Raw genomic sequence first — 17417 nt, 5'->3', positions numbered from 1 at the left:
ATTGTAAATAATAAATATTCAACGCAAGGGTAACCGCGTAATAAAACTAATAGACCAAAACATGTGGCCTTTGGAACTCGTAAGGACATTAAATTAATGTTATGAAAACATAAATTCGACTTTTCAATTTTATTGACATGCCGGCCTTAAGAAAGTTGGTTTTAGATTTTTGAGAATTTAGAATTCAAACGGAAGCCGTTGCGAGATAAAACCGTTAAGTAAATAAGATTTGAGGATAGAACATCATAAAGCGAGTCGCTGAAATGAGGCGGGGGGCTCGTTTGTATGCGTGCGTTTGAAAATCGAACGCCGCGCGCGTGTGCGCACGCCGATAACAATAAACTATTTCCGAAGTGACCCAGTTCGAACGTCCTTCGGTAATTTGTACAAACGGGAACAAGAAAGGGCTGGGAGCGATTCCTGGCAGGCCTCTAACTTTATTGAACATGCCGACACAATGACTTTTTGTACTGATGACTTGATGAGCTAACTGCCGCTTTTTTGTGCTTCTAGTTTTACAATCCTAAAATAGCCGGCCTTGAATTAAGTTCAGTGTTAAGAGAGGCACTAAAAGAGTTTCTATTTTGTACTGAAATGTATAATTGCTAGCACAGAGTGCCGCCGAAACTTTGTCGTACTAATTGAATCGGAACTTGTATGTGTGTTAATAGACAGTGACGGTCTACTAGTGAGGTAAGAGATCGTTAAAATGTGATTTATTAATGATTAAAAGTGAACGAAATGATGTTACTGGTCCTCCGTATGTGGCATCCTGATAGTTGTGCCGGAGTTACTCAATGTGGGTTCTAATCAGCCCACAGTTCCGCCTGATAAGGGGTTTATAATTCAGTCCAATGTCACATCACAAAATGAAGAAATTCATAGAGCGATAAATAGGGCGGCCATTATTTTATACTTTGACACTGTTTAATGAAGAATATTTTTGAATACTTCGCCCTTAATTTCATTTTTTGCTTTGTTATATGGAGAAAGTGCTTCAATTATTAGACTATAATTACATCAGCTTAAATAATTGCGAGTATAATCTCAGCAACTCAGTTATTCTTAATTTTGCCCGTTATGAATAAAAATACCACGGCTTGACCATAACATTTACATTATTCAGGATTTTGGCCCACAGATTCCTATTTTAGGTACTACATTATTTGGTTCATGTGTCATACAATAAAGGTACCTACATACAATGAAGGAATGCTGTTTTCCTTTTCCTACACGATTTCAGCCGCTTACTTTTTCTGGCAATATAATAACAAAACAGTACATTCATTCATGATAAAAAATACTCAACTTAATTTCTAAACAGTAGGGTCAGCAGGTATACAGGAATTAATTTTAATGCAATAAAGGCGGTAAACATCTTATTAAAAACATTTTGGCTAAATTCTCAAAAAAAAAAAATCTTCAACTTCTGTACAATTGCTTGCATTGCAGTGTGTTGGGGGCTAAATTATTCAACGCATTACCTATCGCAATCAGAAGTGCACCCAGCGACGTCACATTTTCCAACAAACTTAAGACACTATTACTAAATATGGCCTGTTATACCATCGATGAATTTCTCGATAAGGTGTCATCGACCCACACACAAACATTGTAAAAAAAAAAAAATGTATTTAATTCGTATTTTAATATATTATTAATTCATACTTTAATGCATTTAACGCATATGTAAAATTGATTCGTATTTGAAAGCATTTAACGCATTTTCTAATGTATTCAGTGAATACGATGTATTATATAACCATTTAATTGAACTACCTATTGTTATTATTTTGATTGATATTTGACACAATGAAATGTAATGTAACCACTGACATGTAATTTACTTTTACCAATAAAAAATATGAATATGAATATGCGACTTTTATATGAATATGCATAAAAAAATCGACAGTTCCCTTCCCTGCTTGCGCTTACAAAATTGATTTATTACATAACTCGCCAGCGAGAAAAATATAATAACTGTTCCTGAAAAAGTAGAATGATCGGGGCCGAAACACATTGTCGGTGACTTGTACACTTCGTAAGTACTAGTGCTCGACTCTAAATTCGTAGTTCCGAGAACTGTTTATGTCGACTCTGCAAGGAATAAGTGCCGATTGCGACATTGAGCCGCTTTGCATTCTGGATTTCAGAACTGTTTGTGTTTCATGTTGTAAACCTAGATTCTGGCGAATGCTTGGAAATGTTGGTATGAATTAGAGATGGGCCGAATACGGACTTTGCCGAATACGAATATTCGGCCGAACATTCGGTTCAGCTGTTACCGAACCGAATATTCGGCCGAATATTCGGTTCCACCATATTTTAAATCCTGGCTTAGAGGTAAACACTTTTCAATGATTGGTAATAGGTACTAACTAAGGCTTTTAATGTTCCTATAATTTAGTGCATAAGAAAATTTTGATTATTGTTTCTTAAGCTACGTTATTTTTACTTTTTTACATAATTATTGTAGGTTCTTATATTTAACGCATTTTTAACCCCCTTTGGTCATTAGAATCCTGAAATAGGATGTCATTATATGGGATATTATGGGGAGCTCTATCGTAATTCATGGGAATTACGATACAGCTTACGCTATTTATTTACTTTGTTTATTCGTTAAATATTCGGCAATAAAACCGTACTATTCGGCCGAATACGAACATTGAAAAACTTGCCGAATATGCCGAATACCGAATATTTACCGAATATTCGGCCCATCTCTTATGAATAATTAGTCATCTTTATTACATACTTTTGAACTTTGAGTTGATGCAATTTCAAATTGAAATAAAAAGCTATTCCCAGCCCTCGTGTACAAATTATTGTAAATAATGAACTTTTGTTGAGTAACAAGAGGTTACAAATTCAATAAACATTTTTTTTGACTTTGAAGAATACGATAAGGACTTTTTCATCAGAATTTATCGTGGTATTTTAAATAGAAAGACCTTATTGCATCTGTATCTTGAGGGTCCATCTGCGATTGAAAGTCAACACTAAATAATAAGAATTCCATGGTGGTGTTAAAAAAATGCTCATGTTTTGTGTTGTTTGTAAGAAGGCATACGATAAACAGAAATATATTATTATGTTTTCCTTCACTAGCTGTTTTAATGAGTGAGATAAATTCATCGTTATTATGTCCGGTTTCCTGGAAGGAGGTTGCGATGGAATCATAACGTGATCTAATTACTATATACGTATGTAGAATCATAAATTATTATACACGTATAATCATCTTTACATCTTGTAGATGTTTAGTATCTCTACCGATGATTTAAACAGCAACTGAAATCTAGCGACAGTGCCGCTTGAAACCTATTCTTGAACGGCATATCTGACCTCATTTCTGACCAGTATAATGTGAAAAATCAAATATTTATTAATAATGTTATAAGTAAAAAAACCGGCCAAGAGCGTGTCGGGCCACGCTCAGTGTAGGGTTCCGTAGTTTTCCGTATTTTTCTCAAAAACTACTGAACCTATCAAGTTCAAAACAATTTTCCTAGAAAGTTTTTATAAAGTTCTACGTTTGTGATTTTTTTATATTTTTTAAACATATGGTTCAAAAGTTAGAGGGGGGGGGGCGCACTTTTTTTCCTTTAGGAGCGATTATTTCCGAAAATATTAATATTATCAAAAAACGATCTTAGTAAACCCTTATTCATTTTTAAATACCTATCCAACAATATATCATACGTTGGGGTTGGAATGAAAAAAATATCAGCCCCCACTTTACATGTAGGGGGGTACCCTAATAAAACTTTTTTTTCCATTTTTTATTTTTGCACTTTGTTGGCGTGATTGATATACATATTGGTACTAAATTTCAGCTTACTAGTGCTAACGGTTACTGAGATTATCCGCGGACGGACGGACGGACAGACAGACATGGCGAAACTATAAGGGTTCCTAGTTGACTACGGAACCCTAAAAATGAGGGTTCGCGAAGGCGATACTCATCACCAATCTCATCATAAATAATTATGTATAATACAATATATGTGATATTACCCGCTTTCGGGCCGCCTTGAAATAGTCGAAACCAAAGCAGATCCTATCGGATTTGCGACCTCAACGGAGTTAAATACCTATACCAGCATTAAACTATAATATTTGTTTGCCAATAACTATAACAACAGAGATAGAGGTTCCCTAGTTTATTAATTACTTTGTGCAAAGTGGATAGATCTAGGTTCCCAGCGCGTGTAAGCGATAACTGCCAAATTTGCTCTAAATTGAAATAACGACGCGACGGAGGCAAACAACTACAATTGATACAAATATTAAACAAATACAGAGTGTTTTTCCGTCTGAACTTTGCGCAAAATTTATTCAGAATAATATTTAAATATTATTCAATAAAATAAGCTTGGAAATACCGAAAGGACGATTGATGCTTTCTATCTGAAATGGAACGTATAGGAATTCGGGAAGATACCCGATAATTATGCTTATAAAAATCAAATATTTATATGTTAATATATCGCGTCTCCGTGTACGGAGTCTAACCGCCGCAAGCATTCATGCCTCACGATGGGTCTCCATATGACTCGCAACATCGCCAATACGCGATATCGTCACTACTTTGAAAAAATCTCGTATCTCACACTGCTCCTCAAAGTTAAAACGCAGTAAGTCTATATGCATTCCATACATACTTATTACATTTTTCTTTTCATTGACAGAAGAAGATACAAGTTTTTTTCAAAGTAGTGACGATATATTAACGTGATTACATCCGTATATTTAAATATATAAAAAAACATTAAAAGTAAAACAGATCGTCACTAGTTTGAAAAAAACTTGTATCTTCTTCTGTCAATGAAAAGAAAAATGGAGTATCTGTGACATGCATTTAGACTTACTGCTTTTTAAATTTGAGTATTTTTTCAAAGTACCTAGTGACAATAATTATGTTATTTTTAGAGCTCATCCCCTTGATCAGAATGACCCATAGTTTTTAGGTAAATAAAATTAATATGTATACATATTAACATATTATACAATAGTCACAATTATAAATGAATACCTACAGGGCCAACTCTATACTCGTAAAACCACGCGGAAGTTATATGATACGAATAGAATAACAATATCGATCAATTATAATTATACAGCTATGAATTTACCTACAACAAATTATCACGCATGCTATACACAAATAAATAAAATACTAACATAATAACTGCAATCATTTTTACAGACCCACATTCCAACTACACGTCATTGTTATAGATACGTATATACATTATAAATAATAAATATTATTAGATTGACTCGGTTCCACGGTAAGCTCAAGAAGGCTTGTGTTGTGGGTACTTATAGACAACGATATATTTACTATACAAATACTTATATAAGGTCCTAATTTATTAGTTGCAGATATTTTAACACATGATACTTTACATTAAAATAATTAACTTTAAATATAAATTAAGAAATCTTTTCATGTAACTTTTTTGATTTCATTTTCCTAACAAAAAAATTTATTATAATTTCGTCTAAAAAAATCATCATGTGCATTATCACATGTCACAATAACACTGTCTGTCATGTCAACAATTGTTTGTTGTAAATGTCGTAAAGGTTCGGCGGGAAAACTGCACATGTCATTGAAGTGGCCAGTTACAGTTAAGTGGTACGTAAAAGAGGTAATAGAATCTGTTCAATGAGTTTTCATTTAATAATCACATAAACAGGGTGTTTTTACGTAGCAAATTTGTTTTTCCGTTTTCTCCAAAAAAACATCGTAAAAGCTATAATGTTTCACGGTTTAATATACTACAGAGACCGAGTACTATCAGCTGTAAAAATATCTGCATTTAATAAATTAGGACCTTATATACATAGAAAACATTCATGACTCAGGAACAAATATCTGTGCCCATCACACAAATGAATGCCCATACCGGGATTCAAACCTGGGAGCAGGCAAGGTCACTACCCGCTAAGCCAGACCGGCCGTCAAAATCATATAATAATTTTTGTCATCTTTAGTTTACAAACAGGCTGTAACTTTTATTACCGGCAATATTTTCTGGATATGATGGGCAGGTTACATAGCGTAATTGTTTTGGGTTATGTGCCAGCTATACGATCACCTCCATAAGTACCTATTGCTGGTTATAAAAATTACACTCGCTATACAGGATAGATAAAGCATATTAGATAATATATCTAGGCGCCAGTAAGGTGAATTACGTTATAAATAGGCACGTCTCATAAAAATAGAGATATTCGCCGAGACATTGAGAATGGTAAACTAGGAATAGACCAATGACAGTCTATTTTTGCTATTTACTTGAATGTGAAGTATTAGGAGCAGATATTTTTGTCTTTCAAATCTATTCTTTTATGGTCTTTTTCTATATATTGCAGTATATTTGGCAATAAGATCGCGTGTTGTTTACCTTTGTTTGAGGTGTGCAATAAAGATAATTAAATTTGTATTCTATAATTTTGTTAAAATTATTTAGCATTCACCAGGGTTATGGTGACATTATAAATATGTAATTTAATAACTATAATTATACTTTACAATAATCAAATATATAAGTAAATACTTATATAAACGACTGAAAATCTAATGTTGTTTATTTTAAAATAGTTACAAAACTTATGAATCATAGATGAAGAAAGTTCCAAATAGACAAAGAAATATTGAAATAAAGAGTTTTTTTTTTACAATTTGACTATTTTATTTTGATATTTTTGACTATTTTAAAACATTCTTGAACCCACAATTGTTGCTTAATTATGTATTTTAAAGTAAAGATCCAATAAAATAGGTACATAATAGGGTTTCGGAGGTCGCGGGTTCGAACCCCGGCTCGCACCAATGAGTTTTTCGGAATTTATGTGCGAAATGTCATTTGATATTTTCCAGTCGCTTTTCGGTGAAGGAAAACATCGTGAGGAAACCGGACTAATTCCAATAAGGTCTAGTTTACCCTTCGGGTTGGAAGGTCAAATGGCAGTCGCTTTCGTAAAAACTAGTGCCTACGGCAAATCTTGGGGTTAGTTGTCAAAGCGGATCCCAGGCTCCCATGAGCCGTGTCAAAATGCCGGAATAACGCAAGGAGGATGATGAGATAATAGGTATATGTAAGCATTTCAAACTCAATATTGTCTAAATTTCGGAGCCTAAAATAAGTTTAGGACGGAGATAATTTGTGGGTCAGTCAAAGATTACAACTGGTTATTATTTATGAGTATCTGCTAGTTAATTGGTTTACCCTAAATATTTGCTTTAGTTTTAGCTGGATAGGTATATTATTTGGTTAGTCAGTCTTCATATTCGTAGAGGCAAACACGATAAATAATAAAACAACAGTCTAAACAAAACATTTGGTAAAGACTTTCGTTTATATAGTGTTTATAATACATACATATAATTGTTTACTAAAACTATGATTTGTAAAGGTTTATAATAAATATGTATTTACATACATACATATTTGTTATAAACCTTTACAAACTGTACAGTCTTTTCAAGTATTTTATACGCAACGGGCGCGATCTGACGCGGGAAATAAAATTCGTATTGCTGAAAGTTATATTTATCATCATCCTCCTTGCGTTATCCCGGCATTTGCCACGGCTCAAATGGCTGGGGTCCGCTTTGACAACTAGTCCCAAGATTTGGCGTAGGCACTAGTTTTTACAAAAGCGACTGCCATCTGACCTTCCAACCCGAAGGGTAAACTAGACCTTATTGGAATTAGTCTGGTTTCCTCACGATGTTTTCCGTCACCGAAAAGCGACTGGCAAATATCAAATGACATTTCGCACATAAATTCCGAAAAACTCATTGGTGCGAGCCGCTACTTACCGCTAGGCTACCAGCGCTGAAAGTTACATTAAATTATATTTTATTGTTTACACTTTGTAGCTTCAGTTAATAGGTATTAATAAAGACATTTATTTGGTTTTTAGCTACTTAAGGTTTGTATTTAAGCAGATTAGTACCAATACCAATACTTATTGGAATGATCATTCTTGTAATCGATGATCGATGACCGACACTTTTATTGGAATCAGGCGTTACTTTGCGGAAATCCATGATAGTCAAAACTTAGAATATTACTTTCATTGTTTTTCATACTAAATTACTGAGTAGGTATATTAGGAAATCCAATGTTCAATTTTACACATCAATTTAGCTCGTTTTCCAAATTTCTATTTAAGGAAATTTTAAGCTAAATATGAGTTTTCCAATTAGATTTAAAATCGATTTAGTTTAATCTCTATTATATTAATGCTCATATCAATGCGAACCGGATGCGAGCAGAGATAGTTCAGCTAATGGTGATAAAAAGTACATTACAAAACCGTTTTCTAATTGTTTTATTATTAAACTGTCCATTCAATACTTATTTTATATCGAAAGTTACGTCTATGATGAAATCGAAAAATATTACTTTATTAGAAGCAGTAAATAAATAAATTCATTTATTGAGGACAAACTTGGATCATTTCATGTCAGTGAAATTTTCAGATTAGTGTATATACATTATACATAGGTAATTATTTATTATCTAGCTACAAACGTAAACCAAAATACTTCTATTTCCTGCTTCTTTTACACGAATGCCCAATGAAAAAAGAGTTAATTGTTAGCTTTATACCTGCTAGTAGAGAATATCTTCAGGTATTAAGTTCAAAATTTGTATCTTATGTATTAAAAATAAATAAAATCAATTTTATTTTTTGTGCGTAAATATTAATATGCGTTCTGTTAATATTTACACACAATAAATAATAGAATGCAAATGCATTAAAATAAAATAAACTACACAATTGAAAGAAATTAGGCCTAAGATTTTCATTCTTATTGGACTTTGGGCGGATTATTTTCCAATCAGATTGAGGCGAACGGCACTTACAGATAAAATTACGCTTCATAATCTCATATCAAAACGTCTACAGTATCTGATAGTAGTAAATCTTATCGAACTTTTACCAGTTTTTGTCAGATTATCGATAAATTCAATAAATATCGTACGCACTAATCGTCCGCAAGGTTGTCATGCCTATTTAAGCCGTTCTTTTTATAAATGATTATTTTTATTGGCTAATTATGTAAACGTTTTTGCCTTTGAAGTTGAATGGTATAAATAAACCGGCCAAGTGCGAGTCGGGCTCGCGCACAAAGGGTTCCGTAGCAGCAAATATAATAAACCAATAACTTAACCAAAATTACAGTTAAATCAACCTATCTCAAAAACTATAAGAGATACTTTGATCAAACCAAAAATCGTTGAAAGAGTTAATTAGCATGCATCACCTCTATTTTTTTTAGAATTTTATACCCCGTAGTTATAAAAATAGAGGGGGGGGGACATACTTTTTACGACTTTGAGAGCTGATATCTCAAAAACCGTTCACTTTAAGAAAAATGTTTTTTAGAAAACTTTATATCATTTTAAAAGACCTTTCCATTGATACCCCACACGGGTATGTACATCGAAAAAAAAATTTTCATCCCTCAGTTACATGTATGGGGGCCCCACCCCCAATTCTTTTTTTTACTATTTAGTGTCATAATTTTGTAGCGGTTCATACAACACATATTCCCATCAAATTTCATCACTGTAGTACTTATAGTTTCCGAGTAAATCGGCTGTGACAGACGGACAGACGGACAGACGGACAGACGGACAGACGGACATGACGAAACTTTCGACGGTTCCGTTTTTGCCATTTTGGCTACGGAACCCTAAAAATAGAATGGCTGTTTAAAAATAATTGTTTCTAAATTGATCTGTCAAGCTACAAGTGTTTGTGTTTTTATTTAGTCATTAGGAAAGAATTATAATTATCGAATATACTTCACTAATTATAATAAGTAAATCATAAAATGTTTTTATAACATGAAAACACTAGCATTTATGCACGAAATATATTTTATGTAAATATGTTTACATCAATATTTTACTTTTTAAATCAACTGTGAATCCCTCTTTACAAAATGATAAGATTATAAAAATATGTTTTTCAATGAAATAATATATAATAGCAAAACAAAACTTTAAATAATTGAACTATAATTATGTTAAATTAGACGAAACATTTCAAGCGTATTAGTTATCAAAGATATAGACGAGTATAGTATAGTGTAGGTAGTCTGTTAAGCGTTGTAGACTTCATTGACACAGTTCCGTTTATCTCAAAAACAGTATCATGCACGTTGTGTAATTCTACTACGATTACAACACTGCTATCTATACACTCATTGTTTAGATAATAAATACACTTATCTGTTATTTGTACTTTCTTCGACTATTCTGACAGGTCCATTCGAACTAACCGGTAGACTGGGGTTAGGTACAGTCAACCAATTTGAACCCTAGGCCAGTCTACAACCATGTCAAAATGACAAGCAGTAAGAGATTTCTTACAGTCTGATTTATAACGTCACTATGGCATAGTTCTACAGTGGCCTAGTTCCGATTGGTTGAATGTACTTTGATTTGTGGGATAACATTGATCATCGATTTTGAAGAACAGGGAGATGAGTTTTAAATGCGAATTTAAATATTTAAATGTATGATATGGTTGACAATGCTTAACAGAATAGATAACGAAAACCTTTAGAACCGAATTAATTTTAGTGCAAAATTCAACGATTAATTTTATCCTACTAATTTAAGTAACTCCAATTGCCGTGGTACTTACTGAGAATTATTCATCATGTTATATGCTATCCTTTATACTTTCCGATACACGTATTGTCAACTCATGGATGAAACGCACGATAGATAAATAACATTATCAAATATTATTCTGATGTCGAGTGTCAGAATCGGCCTGTGAGATAGATTTCATCAATGGACGAAGGGTCAGGGGTGAGTGGGACATTACTATTACGCGTTTTTAATTAGGTAATACGTATGAACACGTGCCAAATAATAAAATGTCATTGACATGCAAATATATCACTCATTTTTCTACATACCTCTAATTAGATATGTTAATTTCTGATGCTAGAATAAATAGGCAAACGTTATAGTCAGTCGACTTGGTGGTTATTGATTTAATTGAAGTGTGAGAAAATTCATTCAAAACGTAGCAATAAATTATGTCGATAGGTAGGTATTTAATTTATTTAGTAGTTTAGCTTATTCTTTGTTATCTTTTCTATTTTGGTCGCAGAATAAACTAGTTAGCCCACTAATTGTTAATGATAACATTGATAATTCAGTAGGTTAATTAACGAAACTAAATTTTACTAGGTAACCTAATTCAAATTGCGCGTACAAGTAGGTAAACAAAACATAAACAAAGAATCTATTTATCTAGTCTATTCCAGTAACACGCCCGATTCGCATATATTTACATGACGGCGCAAACGAAAATATTTAGCTTGAAATGCGCGCGAAACTCGGCGTGGAAAAGCGACTCCGCAGCCTTACGCTGCGCCGGAGTGGGTTTCGCAAACCACCGTCTAATGTGAACCTATTAACCTCTCCGCGAGGCTCGGAGGCGAAGGCGAGAGGCGGATGAGGCGCATAGTGCGTTCATTAGACACAAGGCTGAGACCATCCCGAACATCTAAACCATAAACTTTATGTTTACCAACCTTGCCAACTGTAGACTTCTATGCGCAATCTCATTGTAGAAATTCAAAAGTAGGTTGCTATCGAACATATTAGCACTGTATCACAGCCATATTCCTCACAGAAAATAAAAATCCAAACGATCCTGGAGCACCGATCACAGGACGAGCGACGCGATCCCGAGGCACGTCCGTGCGCGAGCGACGTCAAATCAAACTGGCCCGGTCAAAATGACGAAAGTGAAAACATCGCACGCACAAAAAAAGTCGACGGCGGCGCGGCTCAGTCCTTGCAGGCCACCTCTCGCGCCGGCTCTAGTGACACACTAACTGCGCGCCGCGCTCATCGCCCGTCGCCTATATAATAAACCGCTCGCAGGCTCCGACTTCAAACGCCAGTCGACACCACAAAAAGAAGATGCCTCGAACGGTAGCTAGGAAAGATTGAACACAAAGAATAACGACACGTGGGCGTGTGCGTTCACGTGCGCCTGTCCGTGTGCGCAGAGATAGGCGGCCGCAGGAAACTCCGTTCTCTTCCACTAGGAAAGACCTTGGATTCAAATCGGCACGTTGCAATGTGTACTGCCATCGCCTACGCCGTTACCTACTTTGAGTCGCTTCCAGCTTAAGCGATGCTTCCACATAAATTAATCTCAATCTACATGTTCCTCAATTGGGCTATAAATCTTGTTTGCATCAGCATCAGGTTCACGACAAATATTGTCCTAGTTGGTAATGAGCGCGACAGATTGCCTTATTGTTTTACCAAACAGTAGCCGGCGGTCAGCAGTGTAATTATAATTACCACTGATGGCGATGATGCAACGAAAGTTGATAATGTCATTAGCGATTTGACACGTACTTAGCGGGCGAGGGTAGGTGGCGATGGCGTGCAAGTGGGCTAAATGAAGCAGTTTGAGACAATCGCTTGAACAAGTCATTATCATTACAGAGGCATTGCGTTAGTATGAAATGTGCACTACTTTCTTATCTACATTTCACATTGCCCGGCAACAGCGCACGTTCTTTTATGCTTAGGACTAGGTCGTATTTGATAAAAAAATATCCAAGTAAGTACGAAATGGCATGGAGAAATTATGAATGAACTCATTGAATTCGCCATGCACTTTTGTAGCTCACTGTACCTCTCAGCAAATATTTTTCCCCTCACTAGCTCGGAAACACGTGTTTTGTCCTTTAATATCAGCGGGTAAAAACGCATTTTATCCACTAGTGGGTAAAGTAATTTGACCTTGAATAAAGTCAAATTAACTGCTTTAAAATTGATAAAAGTAGGTGAATCTAGTAATAAAGATGATTTACCACCTGTGGAACTATTGGAAGCACTGGTAAACGCATATTTTGCGTTATAGTTTCCTCGCTATAGTGAGGGGAAAAGTTTTGTGTTACACTCGGGTGCAAATGTATTTTACTTCTCGTGTGTTAAAAAACTCGCAAGTTCAGGATTCTATTCTCGAACCACTCGCTTCGCTCGTGGTTCAACTATAGAATCCTTTCACTTGCTCGTTTTTCAATTCCACACTCGGCGTTAAAATACAACTTTGCCCCCTTGTATAACAAATAACTATTTCATCTTTGTTTTTATTTAGCTGACCACTTTTATTTCAATAAGGAACATCAGTAGGTCGATACTCGTATACACGAGTATTACAACAATCAAACCGAAACGTAAATAATTTCGTTTATCTGAGCCCTTCATATTCAGGGTCAGCCGATAATTTTAGGTCAGCGATTAATTACAGGCCGATAATTATTTCATTTTTATTTTTTATTAATTATTTCAGACGAATTATGAAAAAAGTTGTAACATTATGACGTAAGAATTACTTATCTACAATTCTACATGCATTAAATAGTACATAACATTGTGCAGCGTGGGGTAACATTGTGCAGTTGAATATTGCTTACGAGAGAGAGAGAGAGTATGTTAAATCGCGACAGCTAAAGACTTGAGTTTGCAATACATGTATATTCTTAGGCCCAGAGTTACATATACTGTTTTTCGTCACACTTGCAATATAAAAAAAAAACTAGCTTTTGCCCGCAGCTTCGCTCGCGTTAAAGTCGAAAATTTATTTTAGGGAAGTGGGAGGACAGAAGGACGAGACAAAAAGTAGCCTAATTTACAAAAATCATGTCAATCTATCACTCTGTTTTGCCGTGAAAGATGGACGTTTGTAAACAGTAAACAGGCACACACACTTTCCCATTTATAATATTAGTATGGATATGGATAAATATACGGTACTAGAAATTTCATAACTCCCTAGGGAGAAGGATTTTTCTATAGCTCCCGCTCAGCCTGCGTGCAATAGCACATTTAGCGCGCAAGTGTGATGAAATAATATTAATCGCACAACTTTCGTATTTCATAAGAAGACATTACGAACCCGCTGAGCCAGCAATTAGGTAAAATGATTTGAAGTTATTCAAATAACAGTCGTCGATTAGAAATTTGAGCGCGACCAATGATAATTAGATCGGCTTGACTATTGATTGTCTTTAGGTTTCGTGTTTAAAGAAAGCCGAATAATGTTGCGGAATAGGCACTTATTAGTTATTGATGTGTAAGGTGTAGGTACCTACTCGATTTTTATGATGGTTTAGTAATTTTTTCGCATTTTCGATGTCCAAGACACTAAAAATAGAAGAAAATTATGTAAGATATAGATAGAGGTGCGTGATATGATAACTTGATAACCATCTACATAGGAATTCTAATAACAGGCAGGACCTTTTCCCTAGTGTCACATAGGTATTAACTATACCTATACAGGAAGAAATGTGGATAATAAATAGAACATATATAGTAGAACTCGAAAAACCAGAAATGACAAGGTGTAAGTAAAAGTGCAGGGATTCCTACATTTTCGGTGTCGTGCTATGATTAGGAAGGAGTCTTTAACGCGAATTCTATGAGTTCTACTTGCAAAGTTGGCCGAGTTTGACGACTTGTCCTGTAAAAAGTATTTTTTGCGTCATGTTTTCTCTTTTTACTAATCAGAACACAGAACATAAGACAAGGCTGAGAGCAAAGTGTCCGAACACGACGTCAAGGATATAATGAATTCGCAGTTAGCAAGTAGCAAGGTGCTCCAAAGCTTTCAAAAATGTATACCCAAATCTGGTGTGTATTCTCAAAGCACTCGTTACTCAACCGAGATGCGAGCTCCAGCGTAACTTTCCACTTTCCTTTCCCCAGCTTTGTCTAATACATTGGATAATCGCGAATTTTGCCTGACTTACATAAACCTGTGAGAATCACTTTTATTGTCGCTTGTTGCCTATTTATGCGCTTATGTTATTGAAACTTAATTTTGTGGGAGGATCCCACATTACCGTTGTTTATTGTCCACGAGACATTGTGATAAAATGGTTTCCATGACAAATTACGCGGAAGGAGTATCGAAACAAGAAGCCAGACGTTTTTCTCGTAAATTTTGTGGCATAGCCTTAATCATTTTGTTGTCACATAATTTCGTATTCTAAAAGTAAATGGTAAAAACCCTAAAATCTTGGTCCTCATTTTTCTGGATTGGATCCCAGAATTGAGCAAAATTTACGATGGAAGTGGAATAAAACCCTTATAAAGTATTGCCAAAGGTTGAGCTGTAATGAACTATAACATTGGTACAGTACAGACAGCTTGCAAATCATACAACCAAACCTAAGATACTACTATTTTGTAAGCGTATTGAATTTACAGCTATTTTGATTTTGATAACCGCCTTAATAATCATACCAGTAGGCCTAGCACATGATGGCCACGAGAGTATGTCGCCGCGAGATAGATGACACGTCTTCTTCTAACTGTATTAACGACATAAGGACGGGTTCTATCTCGACATATCAAATCATGTGCTAAACAAGTGTTTAGTAATTTTCGATATCAAAACAACAAAAACATTAAATTCATTTGCTCTCACCCTAATCATGTACATTAGGTCCAATTCATTCTTCCATTGGCAACTGAGACTAGACATTAGACCGCCATGGCGTAGAATTAATTCATCACAGTAACCACCTCATGCGTTGCAGAACAATAGACCATTCAGGGTTTTGCAAAGTACTATCTACGTAGTTACTAAACGCACTACTACCTTAGTGAAATATTTCATAAACACGCCAGTGAATAAATTAGTAGGAAGGACGGTTGCGACAAATTACCATCCTGTTTCCTTTTTTGTTGTCTTTTTAACGAGATAAAGGTTTCCTTTACTTTGTTCTGTCGCATCTTTGTGTACCTACTGCTAAATGGTATTGCTCATACTGGTACGGTCGGAGAACATAAAACTTGCTAACAAGATCGGCTTGTCAGCCAGTTCCGAGCACATCAGAGACAGCAGCCGAGGTTTAAGCAGCTGAAGAATTTAATTTCCGGCCCATTTTCTATTCTGTTTTAGTGTTTTAGTAGTCAGTAACAGTATAAGGTATTCATTCATTGTCACTGATAGGATACAAAATGGGTAGGAAATAAATTTCTTTGACTTTAAAATTATAGATAATTAATATCTTATTTTTGAATTGAATTAATGGAAACAATTTGTAGGTTCATAGCTTCATTATTAATGTGAAAGAGTTCCAATATGTTGCTACATTTCAAAGTCCTTTTTGGTATGTCAAAACCGGATGAGACTATTTACTTTACAGTTATGGACAGTGGACACATATTCGGACTCGCAAACCGACAATTCGGTACTATACTCGTACATATTCCTACTAAAAATTGAAATTTCGAGATTGAATCGTGTCGTCACGCTGCTTTAACTTTCATTGTTCTACGCATAATCTCTGAACCGAAAAACTGCCTGTGAAATCGGGATGAAGTCATCCGCATTGCGTTGAACTTTCGCGCAACCATTTCTCCGGGTGAAAGTTAACTTTAAGTATATGCATTGTACTTTTTTGTCACTGGCTAAATCACGATCTTTATCGTAAATCTTTATTCTGACGTTTGCCACGCCTACGTTATTCGAAAGTGTATTTTTTGAGATTGCGTAATTTCAAATCATGCTATGTTTATAAGCTTGAGTGAAAAATTATGTATGCGATGAATGTCTAATGTTTTATTATTTAACTGTGCGTTTTAAGCTCAGATCAGGTTAGGTTTGGTTTGTTTCTATGATTAAAGAACCGTTCTTTGTAGGTACCTTGTTTAAGGATCTAGAAGGCTTTTCAAAGGAAAAAAGTAGCTAACAAGAAGATGAGCTAAGGACTTCTAACGGAAAGAACAATCATAACTATATTCTTTATATTAGCATTCTTTTTGACCCTGAAATTGATACACAGTGGGTTATATGTCCTTTGACATTTCTTTGAAGGCAACGCCTGGTTTGCATGAAGATTAATAGAGGCAATTAAAACTGAATATATTCGACGAAACACGGCGAAATGAATACTATATTTTATCTTGAGTTATCGACGATCGCGCCTTTATCACTTCCGTGCTCGTCTGTAATAAAATAACGAGTTTATCTAAATTGTAATTGGTCGGCTCGGGTTATGTCACCGGAGCGGAGTCGGCGTGAACCACTGGATGGTTTCGGCACGTCGCGGGCAGCTAGCAGCTCCGTCACGCACGTGAAAGTGCTCTTGCGCTCGCATCCGCACCACCGTCCCGTCACGATCGACCGTGGCTGCCATTTATTAATATTAAACGAAAATTCGTTATCCAACTGGCCTTGAGCCGCGTTCCTTTCAGTTCTACTTAATGATGACAGTTGCTTGAAACGTGCCGGCTGTAATGGCACCGACTCATTGACCGTACGGGTGGTCACGGCGGCGGCAAGGCTCCGCCGGTAATGCTCGCCAGCCATGATTTTCT

At 35.4% G+C, this 17417-nt stretch overlaps 1 protein-coding gene across 2 annotated transcripts in view; it reads right to left on the bottom strand.

The window, feature by feature from the left end:
• Positions 1 to 17417, bottom strand: part of LOC125225440 (transcription factor Ken) — a 40701-nt gene that overhangs the window by 22578 nt on the left and 706 nt on the right. Inside the window, exon 1 of one of the 2 annotated variants that reach the window (XM_048129171.1) lies at positions 11594 to 11928. The exons of the other annotated variant lie outside the window; for it this stretch is intronic. Within the exon in view, the coding sequence (XP_047985128.1) occupies positions 11594 to 11661 (68 nt within the window). The 5' untranslated portion in view covers positions 11662 to 11928. Of the gene's footprint in view, positions 1 to 11593; positions 11929 to 17417 lie in introns of those variants that run through there. 2 annotated transcript variants of the gene reach the window in all.

The sequence above is a fragment of the Leguminivora glycinivorella genome, chromosome 4 (genome assembly GCF_023078275.1).
Source record: "Leguminivora glycinivorella isolate SPB_JAAS2020 chromosome 4, LegGlyc_1.1, whole genome shotgun sequence".
Classification (NCBI taxonomy): domain Eukaryota; kingdom Metazoa; phylum Arthropoda; class Insecta; order Lepidoptera; family Tortricidae; genus Leguminivora; species Leguminivora glycinivorella.
Note: the sequence above shows the minus strand (reverse complement) of the source record. Positions and strands in the feature narration are given on the sequence as shown.